Consider the following 20,932-nt stretch of genomic DNA (forward strand, 5'->3'; position numbering starts at 1 on the left):
GAGAGAGAGAGAGAGAGAGAGACAGACAGACAGACAGACAGACAGAGAGAGAGAGACAGACAGACAGACAGACAGACAGAGAGAGACAGACAGACAGACAGACAGAGAGAGAGAGAGAGACAGGCAGTACTGCAGTGGTGTAATAGAGCACAGATTCCACAACACGTTCACAGAGAAGCGAGTGAGAGGAGGGGAGTTCACAGATTCTCTCATTATTCTTCCGTCCTTTGAATAACACAATTAAAAGAGGGAAATTGTGGCGAGGTGCTCCGAGTATCTATTCGTCAGACTAAAGAGGCGTCGTGCCTTTGATAAAGACTGCGCTCCATCTCTCTCGGCTGGCAGGCCTGCAGTATTAACACGCTCCGGAACGCCCGCAGAATTGAGGAATATTTCACGTAAAAATGCTCTTGACATGCTATTACGGAGAATTAGCTTGAGCCACTTGACTGTAAATGTTCTGATTAAGCCGTGGCAGACCAGAGCGCGCGCGCGTGCGTGTGTGAGGCGTTCAGAGATGATTTTATAAGTGGTTTGAATGGTGTTCTTTTATGAGCACAGTGAGTGAAGGGCAGATGTTGTGATATGCTCCACACCACTGACCTCATGAAGTCTGTCCACTGGTTCCATCAATGCTCAGATGTCATGATGTGTGCAGAGATCTGTGAAGCGGAATATTTTATGTTATATATTAATCTATATTATCATGACCTTACTAACTTTTTGATCTGATTATGTCTATAATTATTTTTGTATGCAAAAATATAATCGTGCCAAAATGTTCAAATTTCATTACTTAATTTTATTATTGAACAAAAACTTGAATTATTTAACAGAATTTAGTTGAAATTAACTGAATAATAGAGAAAAATCAGTCAATAAGAAGTTAGAATAGATGTGATCTTCAGTACTGTTTACAGGTAAAATGACAAGAGAACTTTTCTGCAAATTCACTAAAGATCAATAAGTCAAAAGATCAATATTAATCTAAAGTCAAATATTAGTAATCCAATATAACTGCAGTCCTATATTTAGGATCTCCTCTGTCACATTCATAACACATGTTTATTTATCTTTTTTTAAAATAGAAAATCTTGTTCATAGTAAAATTTTAGATAGATTTTTAAATTTCACATAGATTTTTGTGATGTTTAGACTCTATCAACAGCGGTTAAGTGAAATATAAACAAGATGGTTGAATATATTCGTAACAAATACATTCTCTGAGCATTTTAATGTCACGTCCATAATGCCGGAATCGTCCACATATGCTTTAATGTCTGTGCTGTAATGAGACTCATTTCTCTGTTGATCGGGTGATTGTGAGAGTGGCAGACCTGTGACCCTTCCGTCTGAGTTCAGTGTCCGGATTGGATCCCTCTGTTCTCTTGTATTGAACTCTTTTGGAATACACGCCGACGATGTGATTTTATCACTCACCTTACAAGCGGTTCAGACATGACAACATAAAATGTGAGCGTGTGTGCGGACGGCTGGAGGGCGAGTAATGGATAAGAAGTGTGTAGATCAATGAAAGTGCTTCAGTCAGGCGTGTTATATGAGCTCGCGTCAGTGAAGAGATGACAGACATGTCTAATGTACATGCTTCATGTTACAGAAATCACAGAGTCCAGTTCATCCTCATGCACCCAACACAAACTCTCTCTCTCTCTCTCTCTCTCTCTCTCTCACTCTCTCTCTCTCTCTCTCTCTCTCTCTCTCTCTCTCTCTCTGTCTCATAAACTTCTCAGCATCAGTGCTGTTGAGCACTTCACATATGTTTGCCCTCTCATGTTCTTCCAGTGTTCTCCTCCTGCTGTCTGGATCTTCAGACGCTCTCACACTCACATCAACACGTCTCACTGAAAGGTGAATTATTAACACATTCTCTAACACCACCCAGCAGAACACACATGGATGGATTAAAAGAGATCACGGGTGTCACAGGTTAAGAACTTGATAAGAACAGACCCAAAATATCTTTTATTGACAGATACAGATACTGTATATAGGCTAATTCCTTAATCCGGTTGCTCTCTTTGATGCTCTTTGATATGTATATCATTTGGATTTGTTTAGGTGAAGGGAGCTGCACGTGTTCAAAGCTGGTTCTTATATAGATCAAGAGGTTTCCAGAAGGAACTACTCAATCAAGGTTTGACCCTTTTCAATAACAAACCATTTAAGCAGACAATGACTTAGAAAGAATTTTATTTTATGAGTAAGAAAAATGTTATAACGTGTTGTTGTTATTACCAGTTGACAGAAATGTTATAAGATAAATCTTTCTCTCTCTCTCAGGCATAGGAGATGACGAGTACATACATCTGCATGTGAAGAAACTGAGCGAAGGAGGGAGCCTCAGTTTCTTGAATGCCTGTACCCTAAAACTAAAGATGACCCCAAAGCTTTTGAAGTGGCTGTAAACACTCAGATATTCAACAAACAAAGTCTGTTATTGTCTTTTACCCACATATTGTAAACAATCACTTCTCATGTTTCACAGTTTTCTTTCTTTCTGCAATATTGTGATTTGGTTTACACTTGATCAAAACAAAACATTTTTACTTTTTTAAGTGTACTGTGATCTATTACCACTCTTAAATCAAGTTTTTTCTGCCTTCATTAGGGAGAAGTGGTGTAAAGAATGGATGAATGGTTTTAATGCCTGAAATCTGTTATGCTGTGGATTGCTGATATTATAACATTAGTAGTTTATAAATGTATAAAATAATTTTATATACATTTTTAATAATGAATTAATTATGTTTTAATTATTAATAGCTTTGTGTGCATGTGTGATGCATTCTCAGATGTTCCATAATGTTCTCTCTCACTAAGCTGTCCATCAAGGTAACTTCATATTCTGAACTCATCTTCCTATGAAATGAAACATTTTCAACATTTAAAGGCGGGGTGTCCGATTTCTCTTAGCCGTTGTTGATGTTCAAATCATCAAATCAAAGACACCCCTACCCCATCTTTGTTTCCGTCAGCGCTCGGCTCAACTAATGTCCGTCCTGTGCACCTTACTGCTGATTGGCTACAAGGTTGTTTTGGTACTCGGCCCGACTTCGTCTAAACAAGCGTAATTCGGAAATCGGACACCCCGCCTTTAAGTGCATCCATCCCAAAAAGGTAAAAAATTGCTCTCATGAACCTTCTCTGGATTGGTTCCACATTTGTAGAATGATCTGCCCGTCCTTAAATATCAGCAGATTCTGTGGCCATCTTTAAGAATCGTCTGAAAACACATCTCTTCCGTCAGCACCTGACCGATCAGTTCTGACTTCTATATCTTTTCTTCTCTTTCTGTCAAAAAAATAAACCTTAGCCCTGTACACTGTAGCAGGCTTTGTGAGACATGTTTTATTGCACTTATGCTTTTTGTTTTCCTAATGCTGGCCCAGTTGCTTCCATTGTTTACCCAACTTGTAAGTCACTTTGGATAAAAGCGTCTGCTAAATGACTCAATGTAAATGTAAATGTAAATGTAAGTGTTTGGTTCATTGTGCTTCACACAAACATCAAACTGTATCACAAACAACATAGAACCTAGACATAAAAAAGTCTTCCTGTTAGTCCGTTTTTCTTACCCAACAGTCTGTGTTAAAGGTGTCATGAACTGGCCTTTTTTATTGTTTTATACTGTTGTATGAGGTCTATTTATGACGTTCGCGTGGTTTTTACAGTCAAAAAGTAATAGGCTATTTTCTACCCGGGTTTTGAGGCCGACAATATGTGTTAATGGGCGTGCCGCATTGAAGACTTGGAAGTAAACGCCCACTGCTATGATTGGATAGCAGTTTGCGTAGTCAACTTAGTTGGAGCCGTCTGTGAATTTGGTTAGACACGTCACGTTAGGTTACACATTATCAGGACATATCAAGCGAGCTCTGACAAAGCAATAGTGAGTCATAGTACAAATATGTTTTACTCACATAAGATTGCTGCGCCATTCCTGTCGGATCCAATATTGACAGCTTTTTCATTTTAGTCTCTCCACAAATCCAGCGTCGACCTGGGCCTTGTTCACAAAGGAATCCGCGGTGACATGAAGCGAACAAAGCTGAATGTTTTACCCACGTGAGCTGGAACGTCTTTAAAAATAAACTTCAACCACGCATTACTACTGTCGGAATCTGAAGGAGCGACTGTGTTCTTCCACAACCAGGCACTGCACAATATTTTGCGATCTTTAACGGCATGTTTATTGCTTGCTCGCTCTATCTGGTTCTTGTGTTACTTCAGTTCTGTCATGCGCGAACCGGTGGGCGGGGCTAGAGAAGTAGTCGTTGATATTCTTCTGTGGAGGCGGTGTTCAACCTATCAGGTGCATTCCAGGACCTGGCGTTCGCTGGGCCTGGTGTCAATAACAGTTGTCTTTCAGTAACAAGGGTGTTTTCAGTTCTGACACTTACAGGATGTTCGCTTGAATACGATTCCCTCTTATATAACAAAAGATCGGGTCTTAATTCATGACACTTTTAAAGTTTGTGATGTGCTCCACCTTTCCTGTCATCTCCATAGAATTTTGTCATAATAAAGATCATCGCTATGCTGTATAAGGTCAGTTGAGAAATTTCCAAAATAAAAACGATGCATTTATTTTCAGTTGATGTCATGAGCTTGTGTTGTTGACATTATTTTACATCATCGTCTGTCTGTAGATCTCTCTTTTTGTGAGAGTTTGTGCCTTCAGATGTCAGGCCGGGTTTGTTGGTGTAAACAGAAGAGCCTCTTGCAGTCACGTGGTTTCTCCCTCTTCTTGAATTATTTTCCCGGTGACGCAGCACATCTCAGCAGATGGCAGGTTTGGCTCCACACAGACACAGTCTGACGCATTACAGCCGAAGCGTCCGGCGGCGAGCGGACAGAGCTCTGTGTGCCGCCACATTCTGTGCTAGATCTTTGATTCGTTTCAGATACAGCAGCGGGACCTCGATAAAGCCGCATCATGTCCTGAGATGAGACCACCTGAAGGGTCTGGAGGAGGGTGGGCTTCATTGAGTGGTCTGCGGGTGATCTGAGCTCTCTGAGAGTCTTGTGTTTCACTGTTAGGGCACCAATAACACGAGGCAATACAAAGACACGCTGAAAAACACTGAAGCATCATCATCATCTCACACAGGGAGCTTTTATCGCTCAGAGGTTTTTCTTTGTGAGCTTTCTGAATTCTCACATGGTTTATTTAGGTATTAACATTGTTTTAGATGTTTTTGGAGAAATACAAGTCAGTTGTTGATATGCAGTAGAATTATTAAATTGACCGTTAGTTGGTTTTTATTAAATGCAACTTTTATTCATTGAAATCGTTTTGTTGTGATGAGAGGTGTTTGAGTTCATATTGAGGTGTTTTTTTTATCTGAGCAGTGTTCGAGATGATGTTGAAACGGTTGCTCAGGCACTGATAGAAACACAGGATTATTGCTTCTGTGTGCACGTGTACACGCGTGACGCCCACCCTTACACTCCCACACGCAGAGTGCTTTCCACTTTACAAACTCGCATCTTAAGACAGACGCCTGCACAACCTTCAAAACATCAAAGCTCCTGATGAATTTTCATGATGTTTCCGTATTGCTGACACTTTCAGAGGAGTAATGTCATGATTCTGACCTCCTAATGACTCGACTGAATCACCTGCTTTTTGTTTAGAATACCCAAAGAGAGAGAGAGAGAGAGATTAAAGGAGACAGGCAGGCAGACAGAGAGAGAGAGAGAGAGAGAGGAATGGGTGAACGAGAAGGCGTATGTTTTGCACATTTCTCTGCGTTCGCTGCCAAACAGCATGTGCTATAATAACACTCCTACACACACACACACACACACACGCGCACGGCTGTGAGTAACTCATAACCTCAGTTCATCCGTACATCGCTCAACTGCCCCTAACCAAGAGCTAATCACCTGTCTGTGCCTGAGGGGATGTCTGTGTGTCACGTCACAGCCGTCTCTCTCTCTCTCACACACACACACACACACACACACGACATACAGTATATAGAAACACAAGAATATTGGCCAGGTTACATTTCACCCCCCCCCCAAAAAAGTCCATGACAATTTCTTTCCAATTTGGACATTTAGGCTTTATGTTTTTAAGCTTCCATTTTACATGATGTACTGTTATAGTCTAATTTTACAGTTTAAATCTGCATTAAATAATTAAATGCAGTGTGACAGACACTACCATGATATATAGACAACACTAAATCATGCATTCAAATGAATTTAGAATTAGTTAAGAATTCACTACATGAAAATAATTAAGCTTTATTTGTATTTATTTTGCATTATAGTAGTGAGATTTGTGGTAAAAAAATAAACATGTATTGCTTTATGAGATTTATCTTATTTATGCAAAATACATGTATTTTTATTTTAGGGTAGAATATGCCAAACAGGATTCACCCACACGTACTACTGTACTGTATATTATTGTGAATGTTTCATCAAACATTATTTCACAGACAGAATACCTGACATGTTGCTTTTAAGAACGTTAATGGAGGCTTGCATCGTGAAAATCATTTGGTTTCTGTTTCTAGAGAACTTGAGTCAGTTGTGAATAACAATAAAAGTTTTTGATTCTCAGCTGTACTGCTGTGTCACACACAGGTAGTTGAGTGTAGTCACTGTCATTTAAGACGTTCCGCCTCGTTAGCCAATCAGAAGCCTGGGATTGAGCCCTGTCTATAGAGGAGATGTCTGGCTTCTGATGTCCTGAGAAAAGGAGACACGAGGGGCTGCACAGAAATGCAAACCGCTCGCTGCATGTCAGCCAAACTGGGTCAGCACTCTCTCTCTCTCTCTCTCTCTCTCACACACTCACAGGCTCGCTCGCTCACGTCTGACGGAAGCATTTCTGTTGGTTTTGAAAATGTTTGCCTAGATACTGCGCTTGGCCTTTGGAAAGTGGCTTTTCTGTCTGACACGTGTGTGAAAAGTTCACGTTCATGAAATGTTAAGTGCTCCCCTCGTCCGGTGTGTGTGTGTGAAGAGAGAAGGGTCTAAAAGAAAGTGTCAAAATTGTGTATCGTCACACACCCTGAACGGCAAATCGGCTGCTTTCAGAATGTAACGTATGATGTCACCGTGACATCATCCTTGGGAGGTCAGACATCTCAACTCCAACTCTTTTTTACATTTTTACAGTGAAATCTTCAAAACCATATGATCTGTGCTGTGGCATCCATGATCATTTTATAGTTTGGTACTTTGACCGCAAGTCAAAAGTTGACTCATTTGTATCTTTTTGTAAGTCCGTGGATACAAAGTTGAGGCTTCGAAGAGACTAAAGTGAGAAGCTTTGAAAGAACAACAAAGAGTTTTTATTGGGATGAACATGCAGAATATCTTCATAGTTTGTTTTGTGGTGGTAACGACGTCTCTGCGTGTTTGTTTTCTGAGATCTACTTCCTCTTGAAACAGGAAGAGGCTGTGGAGGTCACACTCAGCGGGCCTGCTGGAGCTTTAAGCATTGGGACGGTAGTGTGACGTCAGAGTCCTGGCACAGCCGCAAACGCCCGGCCTCAGCGCACCTGTCTCCCATTTAAGTAATGGATTCTGCTGATGCTGCCCATCGCAGCGCAATTAGGTGTTTCCTCAGGAGAGCAGATCCGCCTCGGATTCAGCGCGGGACTGATAATGATGCCGGAGCTCGGAGACGTCTCAGAACAGCACTTTCTAACGTCACGGGACGCTGAAGAAAGCCAGCAGGAGCTGCGCTTACCAGTAACAACACAAGACTTTCACTGTGAGGTTTTAAGCAGGATTTTCAGATCTGATCTGATTCGCTCAGGCTTTGAAATTGATATTCTCTCTCTCCGCATGCAGCGTACAGACACGGTCAGCTGTCCACTGCACAGATATCTTATTTACTAGAATTAACGGATTCATTTCCATAATGTCACAAGCGCTGTGAATCAGAGTAGTGGCCTTTTCCAAACAGAAACACCACATGTGATGTGACATCAGCTGGAATTTCATGAGTATAGCGTGGAGTCTGAGCCAAAGTCCATGAGTTCAACATCATATTTATCTTAACCAACTAACACAGCGTGAACTTTAAAAATCTGCTGCTGAATGTATACAATTATTTATAGCAAAGTTATGGTTAATATTAACCTGTTATTTCCATCTGGAATCAAAACGATTGGAGATTGTGTTTGGATAAATTGTGTACACGTCTGTGTCAGATTTTGAGTATCCCAAAATAGCGCTTGCATACTTGGACACAAAATGTCTGAAACAGCGAATCAAGTGAGTATTTGGGTGTTTTGTATTGGACACATGAAGTCGGTTCTCTTTAAGTTTACACGCGTGTTTTTACAGAGTAACCACAGCTGTCCTTCATCACATGAACTATGAACATAATCCAGCGTTTTGTCTTCATTTTTCATGTTTTGTTATCTAATTCAATGACATAGAGTCCAAATATATCTTCTGGAATCTCTAAATGTAAGGAGTGATGTAGCTTTATTCATTCTTAAGATCTCTTTAATGGTCAGGCCATTAAAATGGTTAACGTTAATCTCATTCACACCCGCGTTCAGACTAGAATAACATGTTGAAGCGCAATAGCAGGATTGACACCAGACACCGTCTTCTCTGTCCTGTAACCCAACCCGAGCGCACCGGTTCCATTCTACTGACTGGAGATTTAAGAGGGAAATGGAACAAGATTTCACATAATAACAACTTACATTTCGGTCTGTTCCTCACACACAGATACAGTATAACATGACCTGGACTACAGCGTGTGAATCATATGAACCCATGTCCTGTTGTGTTCCACAGACACTGAGAGAAATAACAGCAGATGCATTTGGAGAGACGTGATGGTGAGTAAATCATGACAAGGATCATTTTATTGCAGCATCTCTGACGTATGTTCTTAATTCGGTTGAACACTGAAAGAAAGCAAATGATTAACATGTCAGAGGTCTGGAGACGCAGGGAAAGTCACGAGGGTCTTAACTCATGGGGTCAGAACAAAGTGTCATCCTCAGAAGATGGAAAGACCGGAGGGATTGTGATGTTCCTTCACCTCTCACACTCCTGTTTGTGAGTCACTCAATAGAGCAGCACACACACACATATACAGACCCCCCCCAAAGCCCTACAGGGGCCTCGGTACGTACAGTCCCATCAATTAAACAAACTGGTACACAAGAACACCCACAGCAGGTTTGACCTTGAGGGGACATTTGTTTTTTTGGATGTGAGCATACTTAAAATGTGTGTTTTGACTCGCATTAAAACAGGAGATTTGTGTAAAACCATTTTTTGCAATGGAAATGTTGTGTACTACTTGGAGTTTTAAGAAAACACATTAAATTGTTTTTTTCTGTGTTGCTCAGGACTGTACTGCGACCAGACGGCTCGACCAGACGGCCGAATTCAGAATTCTGCTGAAAGACCCGCGCGTACAAGCCAGAGCATAGTGGAGACATTTCGAGCCTTTGATCGTGCGCCTTTCTCTCAAGAGCTCCTTGAAAACATAATGAAGAAAAACTCAATCACGCGTAACAAAGGCGTCAGTCAATGATTTAATTGCGATGAAAGCGTTTGCATTTAATCCTGTGTTTGGCGTCTCCATTAGAAATGATGATTCTGCACTCTAAAAAAAAGCCGTAAAAATAGGGCACAATATACTGTATTAATATGAAGGAATTTTCCGTGTTCATTTTTACAGTTGTTTTACCTGTATTTTACATTTTGCACTGCATTCATTTGCATTTTAGCATTAATGGAAATGTCCGTAAAATAAAGGAAAATGTACTGGTAATTTTCTGCAGTACTTTATCTGTTTTTTTACGGGATTTTTTTTTACAGTGTGGGTAAATACTGCGCCGAGCTCACGTTTTGCTTAAGGTCACGCCGAAGCCGTTACGTCAATAGCTTTTTTTTGTGCCCATGTTGCTGTTACGTCAATAGCTGAACGCTTGACGTCGTTAGAAATGACATCATCAGATGCTTACTCATGTCTGAATCAGCAGGTTCCGTCATCATCAGCAGCAGACGCGTGCAGTAACACTCGGAGAGAAACAGATAGACAACAAGCGGTTACTTAATTGTTCTTTATTATGAAGTGAGAAAATGCCCGGTGTCATTTGTGCTTTACATATTGTTCAAACGCTGGGGAAAAACACCCAGGGAAAAGAAGTCCAGATATAAGTTCATTAGATTCTTTACAGTCTGTAGAAATATTTGATTCCAAAGGAGTATTTACAAAGCAAAGTCTTGCATTAAACAGTTTGTTCTCCGTGTCCGTAGATAGAAAAACAGAGGTTCGGCTAACACAAGGCTCGTCTACCTGAATCGCTAAGGTTTGTGCTACTAGTTTGTATTATTCTTCAAAAAGGTTCGGAAATGTTCTCAAAGAAGTGCTTTTCAAAGACCCTCGCTCGGATGAAGCTTGTCCACCTGTCCGCGATGATGCAGTGCTGCATCTCCTACAAGTCATCCACTTGAGAGAAGCGCGCGCTCCCGGCTTTACGATTCGGTCGCGCGCCTAACTTCTAAAACTACGTTATTAATAAGAGGCAGGCAGTGCATAACCACTTACAAAAGGACCCCAAATCCCGTCCCCACCCCGTCCCGTCCCGTGGAAGTATCAGCTAATACTACTCTGGCATTTCCCTGATATTTAACTTCTGAACGACTACTGATAGTATTGGATAAAATCGTGATTAAAAAGGCTATAGTTATTACTCGTTTTAGCTTTGAAAAATACCATGCATTATTGCTCTATTCATCATCATGACTCCCGAGAGATATTGCCCAAGGATGCTATCTAGGTTTTGGCAAAAAAAATCCAAAGCTTCATAAAATTGGCATAGATTTCCTTAGTAGTAGTAGTAGTAGTAGTTTTCTTCTTTTTTTGCGTGCATGCAACAAACTTATAAAGTGGCAAACAAAAATAAGTTATTCAGAAAGTGGCAAATGCTTTGGCATATTAATGACGAAGGCTTGGCAACTGAAGAACAACAACATAAAGTGCAAATAATTTACACAGTTTGTAGGAAATAAATAGGTAAATAAGTTAATGAATAAATAGGTTTACCTTAACGCTGAATACTTTTGTGGCCACTGGCAGCAGTACAATATTATCCAATACTTAGAGAAAAGGTTTGACCTTTCGAGAGAAACAAAGACATTTTCAATGTCCTCTGAGTTTTGGCAAAACTGATGATGTTTCGGCTCTGAACAAAGAAAGAGAGAGAAAGTACGCTCAAAAAGAAAGAAAAAGAGAGAGCGAGAGAGAGAGAGAGAAGTTAAGGTACATGCGATTAATCCATGATTTCCTCAGAGATGTTGTTGCTGCAGGACAACAAATCGAGTTTAAATGTGCTGTCAACCGGTTGGAAGTTTGACGTCGCGTTTTTTTCACTCGTCCAGCGGACTCAGCGGAGAAAACGCTCCCTTGAAGCAGGCCGACTCGTAGTGCTTGTTCAGGTAGGACTTTAGCGCGAAGGTCTTGTCGCATCTCTTGCACTTGTAGTGTTTGAAGGCCGAGTGCGTCTGCATGTGGGCGCGCAGGTTCGAGCGGTCGGCGAACGCCTTCCCGCAGTGCGCGCATCCGAAGGGCTTCTCCCCCGTGTGCGAGCGCATGTGTCCCTGTAAAAGCCACGGCCTGCTGAAGGCCTTGCCGCAGATGTCACACTTGTGCTTGAGGTCGTGGGTCAACAGGTGCATGGCCATGGCCGGCATGGAGACGTAAATCTTCCCGCAGGTGGGACACTTCTTGGCCATTTTGCTGTCCATGCTCCGGTGCGTTTGCTTGTGTCTGCTTAGGTTGGAAGACGTGGCGTAGGTTTTTCCGCACTCGTTGCACGTGTGCCGTTGAATACTCCTCGGACTGCTGATGACTTTTCTCCTCGACCTCCCGTCCGTGATGAAGAAGGCATCCACGGTGTATCCCTCGCTGACGGCGTTGTCTCCGTTGATGTACCCCGAGGAGATCTCCGACTGCGGGCTGTCCGGCTGATCGGAGTCGGGTGCTCCGTAGTCGCTGTGGATGCTGTCGTAGATGGGCCCGGGGGAGGGTACTTTGATGCCATTGTCACTTTCGCCGTCGTACACGGCCGGGGTCAGGTAGTCTCTGATGTACCCTGCCGTTGGAAGGAGCAACAGAGCGTCACATTTACAGACGCAACAGTGTGCATTTGGCTCATTTACAGTAGCCTGTCAGATGGGTGAGCCCAGACATGCAGACTTCTCTTAAAACGTTTTTTTCCCTACATTAACCCCATACGCACGCACACAAAATCAATAGCTCTCCATTTCAATTAACGTGGCAACCCGTTCAAGCACAGTGGCGAGGAGAATGATATCGCCTCACTTATAATTGCGTTTGCAGTCTCGATAGAAATCTAGCAGAATTAGGTCGATGTGTACCGAGTGAAACAAACGCTTACAGAAGATATTACTTCATAACCCCTAGATACCAACGCGCATGAATATTCCATAAATGTACAGAATGCCTGTGTTATGTAGAGCGTGAGTAATAACCTGAAACCCAATCAAACGTTCCCTTAATAGACTCAACGTGTATGAGTGTGCACGAGTGTGAATGATTCCGTGACATTGAGCTCCCGCGTGTGCGTGATAAATGAATACCAAAACAACACACAACATGCTTTACATGCTGGGGACTTGTTGCTAGCTCTGCGTTTTCCTAAATAAAATGCATTCGAATGCGTGCTCGAGACCTAAAAGGCAAAATATGCCGACTCGACAAAACTGTGCTCCGTGTGACGGCGTTGAACGCAACCGTGACCGTGGGTCAATTCACACTGTTATGTCTTTAAGCTGCAGCACATTTACATTAAAAACATGCGTTTTGATCACCACCTAGACACGGCACCTTTACTGTATTAACATGGTCTGGAAATAAATATAATTACCTTTCTCGTGAAAGCGCAGGCTGATGTCTGCCCTGGATCTGCCATACGAGCGCTCCAAATCCGCGGATGAGAAATCATCAAGTTTAACCTTTTTGACCAGGAAGGACCTTGGCATGTTTTAGGTTGAGGAAAAGAAAACACTCGTCCGCCGGTCGAATCTCTCGTTTTCCTCATGCAACCCAGGCGGCGGTCGCGTATTTGATCGTTCCTCTTCGGTAACGCCGAGATTCGGATGCCAGCACAGGGTAACGGCGGACCCTCGAGCCCCTGATTGCGCTTTTGTTGATGCAGCGCGAGGCAGCGACGCTCTTGGCAGAAATGCAACTTCAGTACTGGACAGCTCCCGTTCGGCGGCGCGTCTTCAGCACTGGACAGCTCCGCTCTCTCTCTCTCGCTCTCTGTCTCTCTCTCTCTCTCTCTCTCTCTCTCCGTTTCTCTTTCCTTTACTGTGTCTCCTTGCTTCGGGATCCTTAACGACGATCCTCTCTTGCAGGTTCGAGTTTTAAGTTTCCACTAACTAGTCCTCTTCCCGATATGCTTTTCTCTAACCTCAGCGACACAGAAAAGAAAGGAAAATAGCGGAGTGTGCATCAAGCGCGATCGCGTCCCACTCCTCGGCTTTATCTCGCAGCTGCTCCGTCTGAAGGCGTCGGGCTTTCTGAAGTCTGTTGATCAGCTGTTGGGATTTATATGGCTGCGATCAGGTGGGAAATGAAGATGGAAGTACTTAATTTAATCCATAAAAAAAATCTCCCGGGACCAACATTGAACTGGATGGTTTAATAACGCTGTGAGGCGTCAACGCCTGCGCCAGATTTTCTCGAAGTCAATCGGGATTTGAGAAGATGCACAGAGGGTTCCTTTATATGATAAAGAAGTTCTATTTAAATCAACGTTCATAAATGTATGTATAGGCTATATTTATGTGTTATTTAAATTAGGCTCCCCCTTTTTACATGAAAAACAACAGCCCAAACGTATTTAAAAATACAATAAATAGAATACAATGACTTGTTTAAAACTAGATTGCATGTTAACATTTGCAAGACATGTTATTTAAATAGTTAATTTAGTTTGTTATATTTTCGATACGCTTGTCTCACATTTCGCATCTTTCGCCTTTGCAACGTTTCACCCCCCTTGGTGCGTCAAAATCCGCCCTCCCGAGTTGTGTTGTTTTGCGCTGCTCTTCACGCGAACCTTAAAATTAACTACTGACTGTGGCCTCAGGCTTTCGGGTCATTCTTTTACATCACGGTCTATAAACCAATGGCTTTCTTCTCATGCAAATCTCACGAACTGGGTACCAGAAGGTCCGTTTCCTCAATGATTCCTCTAGGAGCCATATGTCCGCAATTAACGCCAATCCTGGAGCTCTAGTACACACTGTTGTCTGACATCGTGTTCTCATTGTTCAGGTTTTCAATGGGACGCTTTTGAATATGGACGTCCCGCTGTAGGATTCTCATTTTACTATATTCACCTTCAAAAAATAGTGATAGATGCCGCGTTGCGTTCTTAATTGTCTGTGGAGACCTTGAAATAATTTTACATAATTATACATTTTTCATTTTCTCAGTGGCTGCATACAGAAATTCATCCGCAAAAATACACTGCAATTTCATTGCAGTTTGACACAAATGTGAAGTCTTAATAAACTGCATGCTCAAGCTAAATTGAAATATATTTTAGTAATGTGCATCTTATTAGTAATGTGCATCATATTTGTATTTTGTTATTTCTACATATGAACATCACAACATATTTATGGCAACAGTTTTGACCTTTTTAGGTCCAGAGCTCAAAATTTGTTTTTACGCATTGTGTGTATGCCGTTAAAAAAGAAGAAATCAAATGGCAGCCGGTGTGTAGAATGACCCTTAGGTTGATTTGACTTAGTCACTAGTGTTAATGTGCACGCACGTACGTGTGTTATTATCACGAGCACGCAGTGAAGTATGTAGGACACTGTTGCGCAGCAGTTGACATTCCCAAGCGCACCGGAGGACAACGCAGCAGCCCACGGCGACCTGACGCGTTTGTGGGGGGGAGGACGTGCGCGCACGGAAGGTTCTCGGGAAGTGCTGACATCAGCTGAAAAACACCAGGCGAAAATATTGAGGTGTGCTTTATTTGCATAATAATAGTGTACGGTGTGTTGAGACACAGAGAACAAACGTCTTGCTGGAGTTCGAATCAAAAGCACTTCATTGACATTTCATCCTCACGTGTACGACGTTTTCAATGTGCCAGATTCAAATCAGTGCAGGAGATAGGAGGACATGAAGGTCATAGGATAGGGTGTAAACATATTTAGGCCTACAAGCCTAAAATCTGCACAGGTAGTCTTGTAAAGGCCGATAGGTGATTTTGGTAAAATGTAAACTAATAGTTTATACGTTTTCCTGTATTCAAAGGGAGTTTGTATTAATACACATAGTTTCCTGAATGGATTCGTAATTGTTTTCTTTAAGTTCGTTATCGTGTGTTACATTTATATTTAGTAAGAAAGTTAGTAGTAAGCTTTCACTAAGCAGATGCAGATGAGCTAAGTACTAAGCACTAAGCACTAAGCAGATGAGAGTTTTGGGTTGAGACACCTGGTTTGCAAGTCAAAGCATTTTTATTTCTGTGGAGCTTTTACAGAAAATTCTGCGTTAATGTTTAACTGAGTGTTGCGTGAGGTCACCTACTAAGCCGTGCCTCAGAATTGATTACATTAAGTTACAACATGCTTATGGTTCAGATCAGGCAGAAATAAAAACAAGGAAACATTTTCAGGTTCTCAATAAACAGATGGGTGGATGAAGACTTTCTATGCCACTGAACAACTGACAAAAGGGAAAAAAGGGTTAAACTCGCAGCTTCATTTAGAGATACAGAAAATGTCAAAATCCATTTCCACAGCCATGCGTTCATACAATCACAAGTTATTGCACCATCTATCTCTCTTATCAAAGGATACGCACACACACACTCTTCTTCAGATCAGAGCTCTTGCTCTCATGAGGGTATGTCTGTTGAGAGCTCATGCCCCTCTGCAGCTGCCCGGTGACATTGACGGGCAGATTGAGGTTTAGCGGTTGACCCCCTCCCTTTCTTCTCTTTCTGACTGCATCATATCCACAATCTGCACTAAGTGGATAAACTCAGAATTATTTACATTAAGAATCCTCATTTTCCCATTAGACAGACAAACAGCCATGTTGTTATTTGTTTCACTGCTCAAAAAGAAGTCAGGATGACAATTTACTATTGAAAGTGAATAAAGAATGAAATGCATTGAAGTAATCATATTAAGTCAATTACAACAGAAAAGCAACAGAGAAACATTGACCTCCAATTGCCTTGATCTGTTTTTTTGTGTGACATTTTAACACAGGGAAAAATGGTTGTGGTCTTTGGGTTTTAGAGAACATTGAGATTTATTTGGCTTTGATAGATCGTGAGTATCGCACCAAACTAATAATAAGCCCATTGCATGAATGTTATTGGTACAATAATTGTCTATTGGAGAAATAAATAAAAAAAACAGCCCAATACTTTTGCAAGAAATACAAAGAGCAATAAAAACGAAACGCTTCGTCATCAATATTTTAGCTTCGTTTCAGGATAATTCAAGTCAAATTCAGACCGAGTGCTGTAATTACAAAGAAAACATCTTATGAATAAAGCGCAATTGTTTCATAAAACTTGGTTTGTGGAGAAAAGCAGAATTCACAGCATTGCTGGAGAAGCTGCTCAGTCAGCTGCTCGACACATTTAGGTGATCATGAAGAGATATAAACACCTCAAAATCCTCTTTTCAACTTTAGACCCGTTCTGCTGAATGCAGCGTTTTCTTCTTTAAAGAATCTGTGGAAACAAAACAAACCAAGTCATTCATCTCATTACACTCATCTGTAAGAAAACCTGCAACTAAAACAAGGCACACATTTTTATTTTTGATAAGTCAAGCACTATAATTACTGCTCATATTGAACAGACGTACAAATGATGCGACTCTATCGCAGTTTAATGGAAAGCAAATGGAAACAGGTGCTGAATATGTGACCGCGTGTTTATCCACCCGCAGGCGTTTCATCTTCAGTTTCTAACGAAACCTCTATCTTAGAGAAACATCAAACCTTCATCTGATGCTCCAGTGCTCGTGAAGATGGGGAGCCCGCTACCCAAGACATTTTGACCTTTACTCTCCTGACCCTCTACACCCCAGTGGTCATTAGAGGGGGGGGGTGACTCTTACCGCCACCCCAGCATGCTGTGACACCTCACACATGTGGCTTCTCTTGAGAAAATCAGCTATCAGTCTAATCTGTTTGGCTCAAGAGCTTTTTGAGACATTAATCTTATTTGTCATAACCGGTCTCCGAGGAGCAGACCCCACCGGCCCGACCCACGGGCCAACTGGAAGGTATAGGGGGGCTCTCCCCGGGGAAACCTCATATCTCACCCGCGCAGTCCCTGAAGCTAATGAGATGTGAGAGTTGAAGACACTGTAAGGGGGTGTGAAGGCGACATTATGTAGATTCCCGTTTCGTCGGAGACTGGAGGAGATTAAGGAGACAGGAGGGATGCAGACAGGCCGATAAACCCGCTGTGGCTTCAAACAGACCGGCTAGAGGAGTGGACACTGAACATTCATCAATTTATAAAGCTGCCATGATAAACATGCGTCGTGTTATTGTTTATGATTCTCTGTTTAGTCATATAGTGCTTGTAAAGCAATAGTACCCCCAATATATATATGAGAATTCTTTCATCGTTGTTTCACTCTCATGTCATTTGAGTCCTGTATAACTTTCTTTCTTCTTCAGAACACAAAAGAAGATATTTTAAAGAATGTTGATCATCAAACAACTCTGAGCTCCATTGACTTCCATTGTATGAACGCAAAACCATTTCTCGAAATATCTTCTTTTGTGTTCCCGAAGAAAGACTCGCATAAAGGTTTGCAAACACATGAGGGGAATACTGACTGAATTATTATTTTGGGTTGAACTGTCACTTTAAGAAACATGTGAAATGAGCAACAACGCTTGATGCAAATTCATTTTCAGGTCGACACTGATGTCAAAGACATGTTTAAAATGTAAAAGAAAAGTGTACTGTATTTTTCATTGCATTATTTAGCCAATAAATATCAAACAAATACTAGTGTTAAAATCAACGTTTAATCAAATCGCATAACATTTGAAGTCAGTTGACAGAGGCAGGGGTCATTTGAGGCGAATGGGTTTCAGTCTCTTCTCTTCTCTGACCTTTAATTGGGACAATGCCGTCCAGTGAGCTCTTTGTCTCTCGGCCGGCTTCATTAGGCTGGCGTGTGGGTACAGAACTGAAGCTCATGGTGAAGCCGCTGTCATTAGCAGAGTCGAGCTGATGAGCTGTAAAGACTTCAAGGCCGCTGCCAGTAATGAAGAGCACGTATAGAGATCCAGACAAAGAAAGGCCTACTGTTAGATTGAGAGCACACATGTGAAGCGGAGAATCCTAACGTGTTTTACATAGAGCCCATCGACAGGGGAGTGAAGCAGATTAGCATTTTTATTGCGCCCTCCAGTATCCCTCCAGTGTGTCACCTGTCCCCCACCTCACTGACACCAGGACGGGCAGAGAGCCTCTGGCTTACGCTCAAACACACGCGGTCTGTGTGCGCACCTGTGCGGTCGCTTGTTTTGTTTGTGTAAACGTGCTTTGTGTGAGGTATGTGTGCACGTGATGGATTGTGTGCGGTATGTGTGCACGTGAGCATGGTTTGTTCAGTTGTCGGGACAGTTTTGAAAAGATGAAAAGATGCATACGGACATGAACGAGTCAAGTGTTGACATGCAGTAAGAGCATAGAGAGCCAAAGCTGACGAGGTCAAATGGATTTTATTTGTACGTGATATTTGAAAACAAAATCTTTAAAATATCTTAATGTTTCTCAGAGACAGCAAGTAAATTCAAAAGTGAGAGAACTCAAACATTTCTCATCGAATTCTTCCAACCCTGTTGAAAGAAACGGCATATGCTGGTTAGGTAGGTTTTGAAGCATGGTAGCTGGTTTGTGCTGGTTTAAGATGGTCCTGAGCTGGTCTAAGCTGGTCCTAAACCAGCACATGACCAGCTTAAACCAACACAAACCAGCTACCATGCTTCAAAACCTACCTAACCAGCATATGCCGTTTCTTTCAACAGGGAAGGCCAAATGGTCAACATTCTGTCAACAATGATGTCTATTTTGATTCCCCAAAACATTTGAGACAAAGTATTTGAGAGGTCTCCATTGGCTCTCATTGTGAAACAGTTGAGATATTAAAGAGGTCCTTTGAGTTTCTTACAGGCTCACATCATCTACAACCCGAGAAAGACGCCGTTCAGTTTCCAGCCAATCAGAGGCTGCGCTGGCCCACGTCCTCTCCACTTTCAGGCACTTGTGTCCATTAGTTTGGCGCGGGAGCTGTTGATGAGTCGAGCGTGTTTATATGGAGTGTCAGGGTCTGCGAGAGATGAAGTGACTGCTGTGGCGTCAGTCGAGGTTTGTGTGGCTGGAGCAATCTCATTATCCGCTAAATGAGAACTGCGGATGTCGGGGGAGGCGTCCGTGGCTCTCCATGCAAATAACCAGCTCATTTCTCTCTCTCTCTCTTTTGCTTCTGAAAGCATTAAGCTCCTTTTTTAGCTGGTGTTTTGTTCACTGTGTACACATGATATACAGCCACATATCAGTGCTTAAGATCAAAAGAGGAGAAATCGCTATTTCTTGCTTTATTCTTATAGCCTACTTAGAATTTTTCTGAATGGTATGTTTGTAATGTGTTCGTCTGTCTGTCATCAGCTTTAAAAATGCATCGCATGTGATGCAATGCATTGTTTGCGTGTTTTACGATTGTGTTGTTTCTGTGGGTTTTTTATTGTGTGTTTGACGTGCAGGTCTCTGTGGATGAGGCCCGCGTGCAGTAATCAGGGATTTGGATGCAGAATGCAGGTCTGCAGTAATGCGCTGCATGCTGTGTAAGGCCTGCGCACCATGTCTGTGTTTTCTGGCAGCTCGCAGCACTGTACTGTAAAACAGACGCATGCTTCACCTTGTGCAGCGCTGTCACACGCCACAGCTGTCAGGCAACAACATCATACCATCTGGAGCTGAGAGAGAGAGAGAGAGAGAGAGAGAGAGAGAGAGAGAGAGAGATCAAGGATGAACTTGGAAATGAGAAGTATTTGAGTTCATATTGAGATATTGCTCTCTGAGCTTGAGATATTGTGGAGATTTCTGAAAGTGAAAGGAAACACGTGACTGAGATGACTGCTGTGTTTTTGAGCAGCAGAAGACTTTAGCGTAAGCCTGCAGTTGGTCTCTATTTAATTTCATTTTTACTGAGAGTGGAGTTAATCACAGAAGTGTTTTGATGGATGTATTTCATGAGATAATGAAGTGTTATATGGACATTACTTATCTTGTTAAATTTTGGACAGTTTTAATGCATTCTGGGATTGACTGCTTTTTTATTTGCGTGTGTGTGTGTGTGCATGTGTGTAATTGAAGGTCAGGCCTCTTTCCAGCCTCCTCCAGATGGTCCAGGTGACGTTGTCTGTGTGTGTGTGTGTGTTCGACGATGGGAACACACACACTCTATCAGACATGTGCTCCTCAAACATCTCCATGTAAACATCTGTGAAGACATGACAGCATCAGATTAATCACTGCACACGGCAGACACAAACCCATCGCATGCGAGACTGTGTGTGCTGACTACTAATACAGACGAGTTTCATCTCTGTTCCATTATTTCAACAACCTGCATCTTCTGCGTATCGACAAAACATCTTTCTGTGTGGCAGCCGGGTCTCGTTTGAGCATAATTGTACAGAAAACTGTTCATTGTTTATACCGTGTATATATATACATATATACAGATTTGGATACTTCTGTATGATAAATAATGTGCGTATTGTGCTGGCATTCAATGCAAAATCTAGGACCTGCAGTTAAAACTACACTCTTTTATGGTGTATTTGCATATGATTTACTTT

General features: G+C 42.0%; 1 protein-coding gene and 1 long non-coding RNA gene across 3 annotated transcripts; one reads left to right on the forward strand and one right to left on the reverse strand.

The window, feature by feature from the left end:
- Positions 1–1,168: 1,168 nt before the first annotated feature.
- On the forward strand, positions 1,169–9,760 carry LOC130566510 (uncharacterized). 2 transcript variants are annotated; one of them, XR_008964485.1, is made up of 6 exons: positions 1,169–1,869; positions 2,080–2,155; positions 2,302–7,759; positions 8,734–8,846; positions 8,962–9,069; positions 9,366–9,760. It is a non-coding gene; the product is annotated as an uncharacterized LOC130566510 (long non-coding RNA). The 2 variants fall into 2 exon arrangements; XR_008964484.1 differs by having other exon boundaries at positions 8,734–9,069.
- Positions 9,761–10,050: 290 nt separating this feature from the next.
- scrt1a (scratch family zinc finger 1a) lies at positions 10,051–13,685 on the reverse strand. Its single transcript, XM_057354888.1, has 2 exons — positions 12,915–13,685; positions 10,051–12,119 (listed from the first exon to the last, which is right to left on the reverse strand). The coding sequence occupies exons 1-2, from the start codon at positions 13,027–13,029 to the stop codon at positions 11,395–11,397; spliced, it is 840 nt and encodes a 279-aa protein (XP_057210871.1). The 5' UTR covers positions 13,030–13,685; the 3' UTR covers positions 10,051–11,394.
- Between the last annotated feature and the right edge of the window lie 7,247 nt (positions 13,686–20,932).

This window comes from Triplophysa rosa, linkage group LG16 (assembly GCF_024868665.1).
Source record: "Triplophysa rosa linkage group LG16, Trosa_1v2, whole genome shotgun sequence".
NCBI classification, from domain to species: domain Eukaryota; kingdom Metazoa; phylum Chordata; class Actinopteri; order Cypriniformes; family Nemacheilidae; genus Triplophysa; species Triplophysa rosa.

Excerpts from the sequence above, each read along its gene's own strand:
- scrt1a (XM_057354888.1), bottom strand. The coding sequence starts at position 13,029 with ATGCCAAGGTCCTTCCTGGTCAAAAAGGTTAAACTTGATGATTTCTCA. Across the intron at positions 12,120-12,914 it reads CCTGCGCTTTCACGAGAAAG|GGTACATCAGAGACTACCTG; the intron begins GTAATTATATTT and ends TTCCAACGGCAG.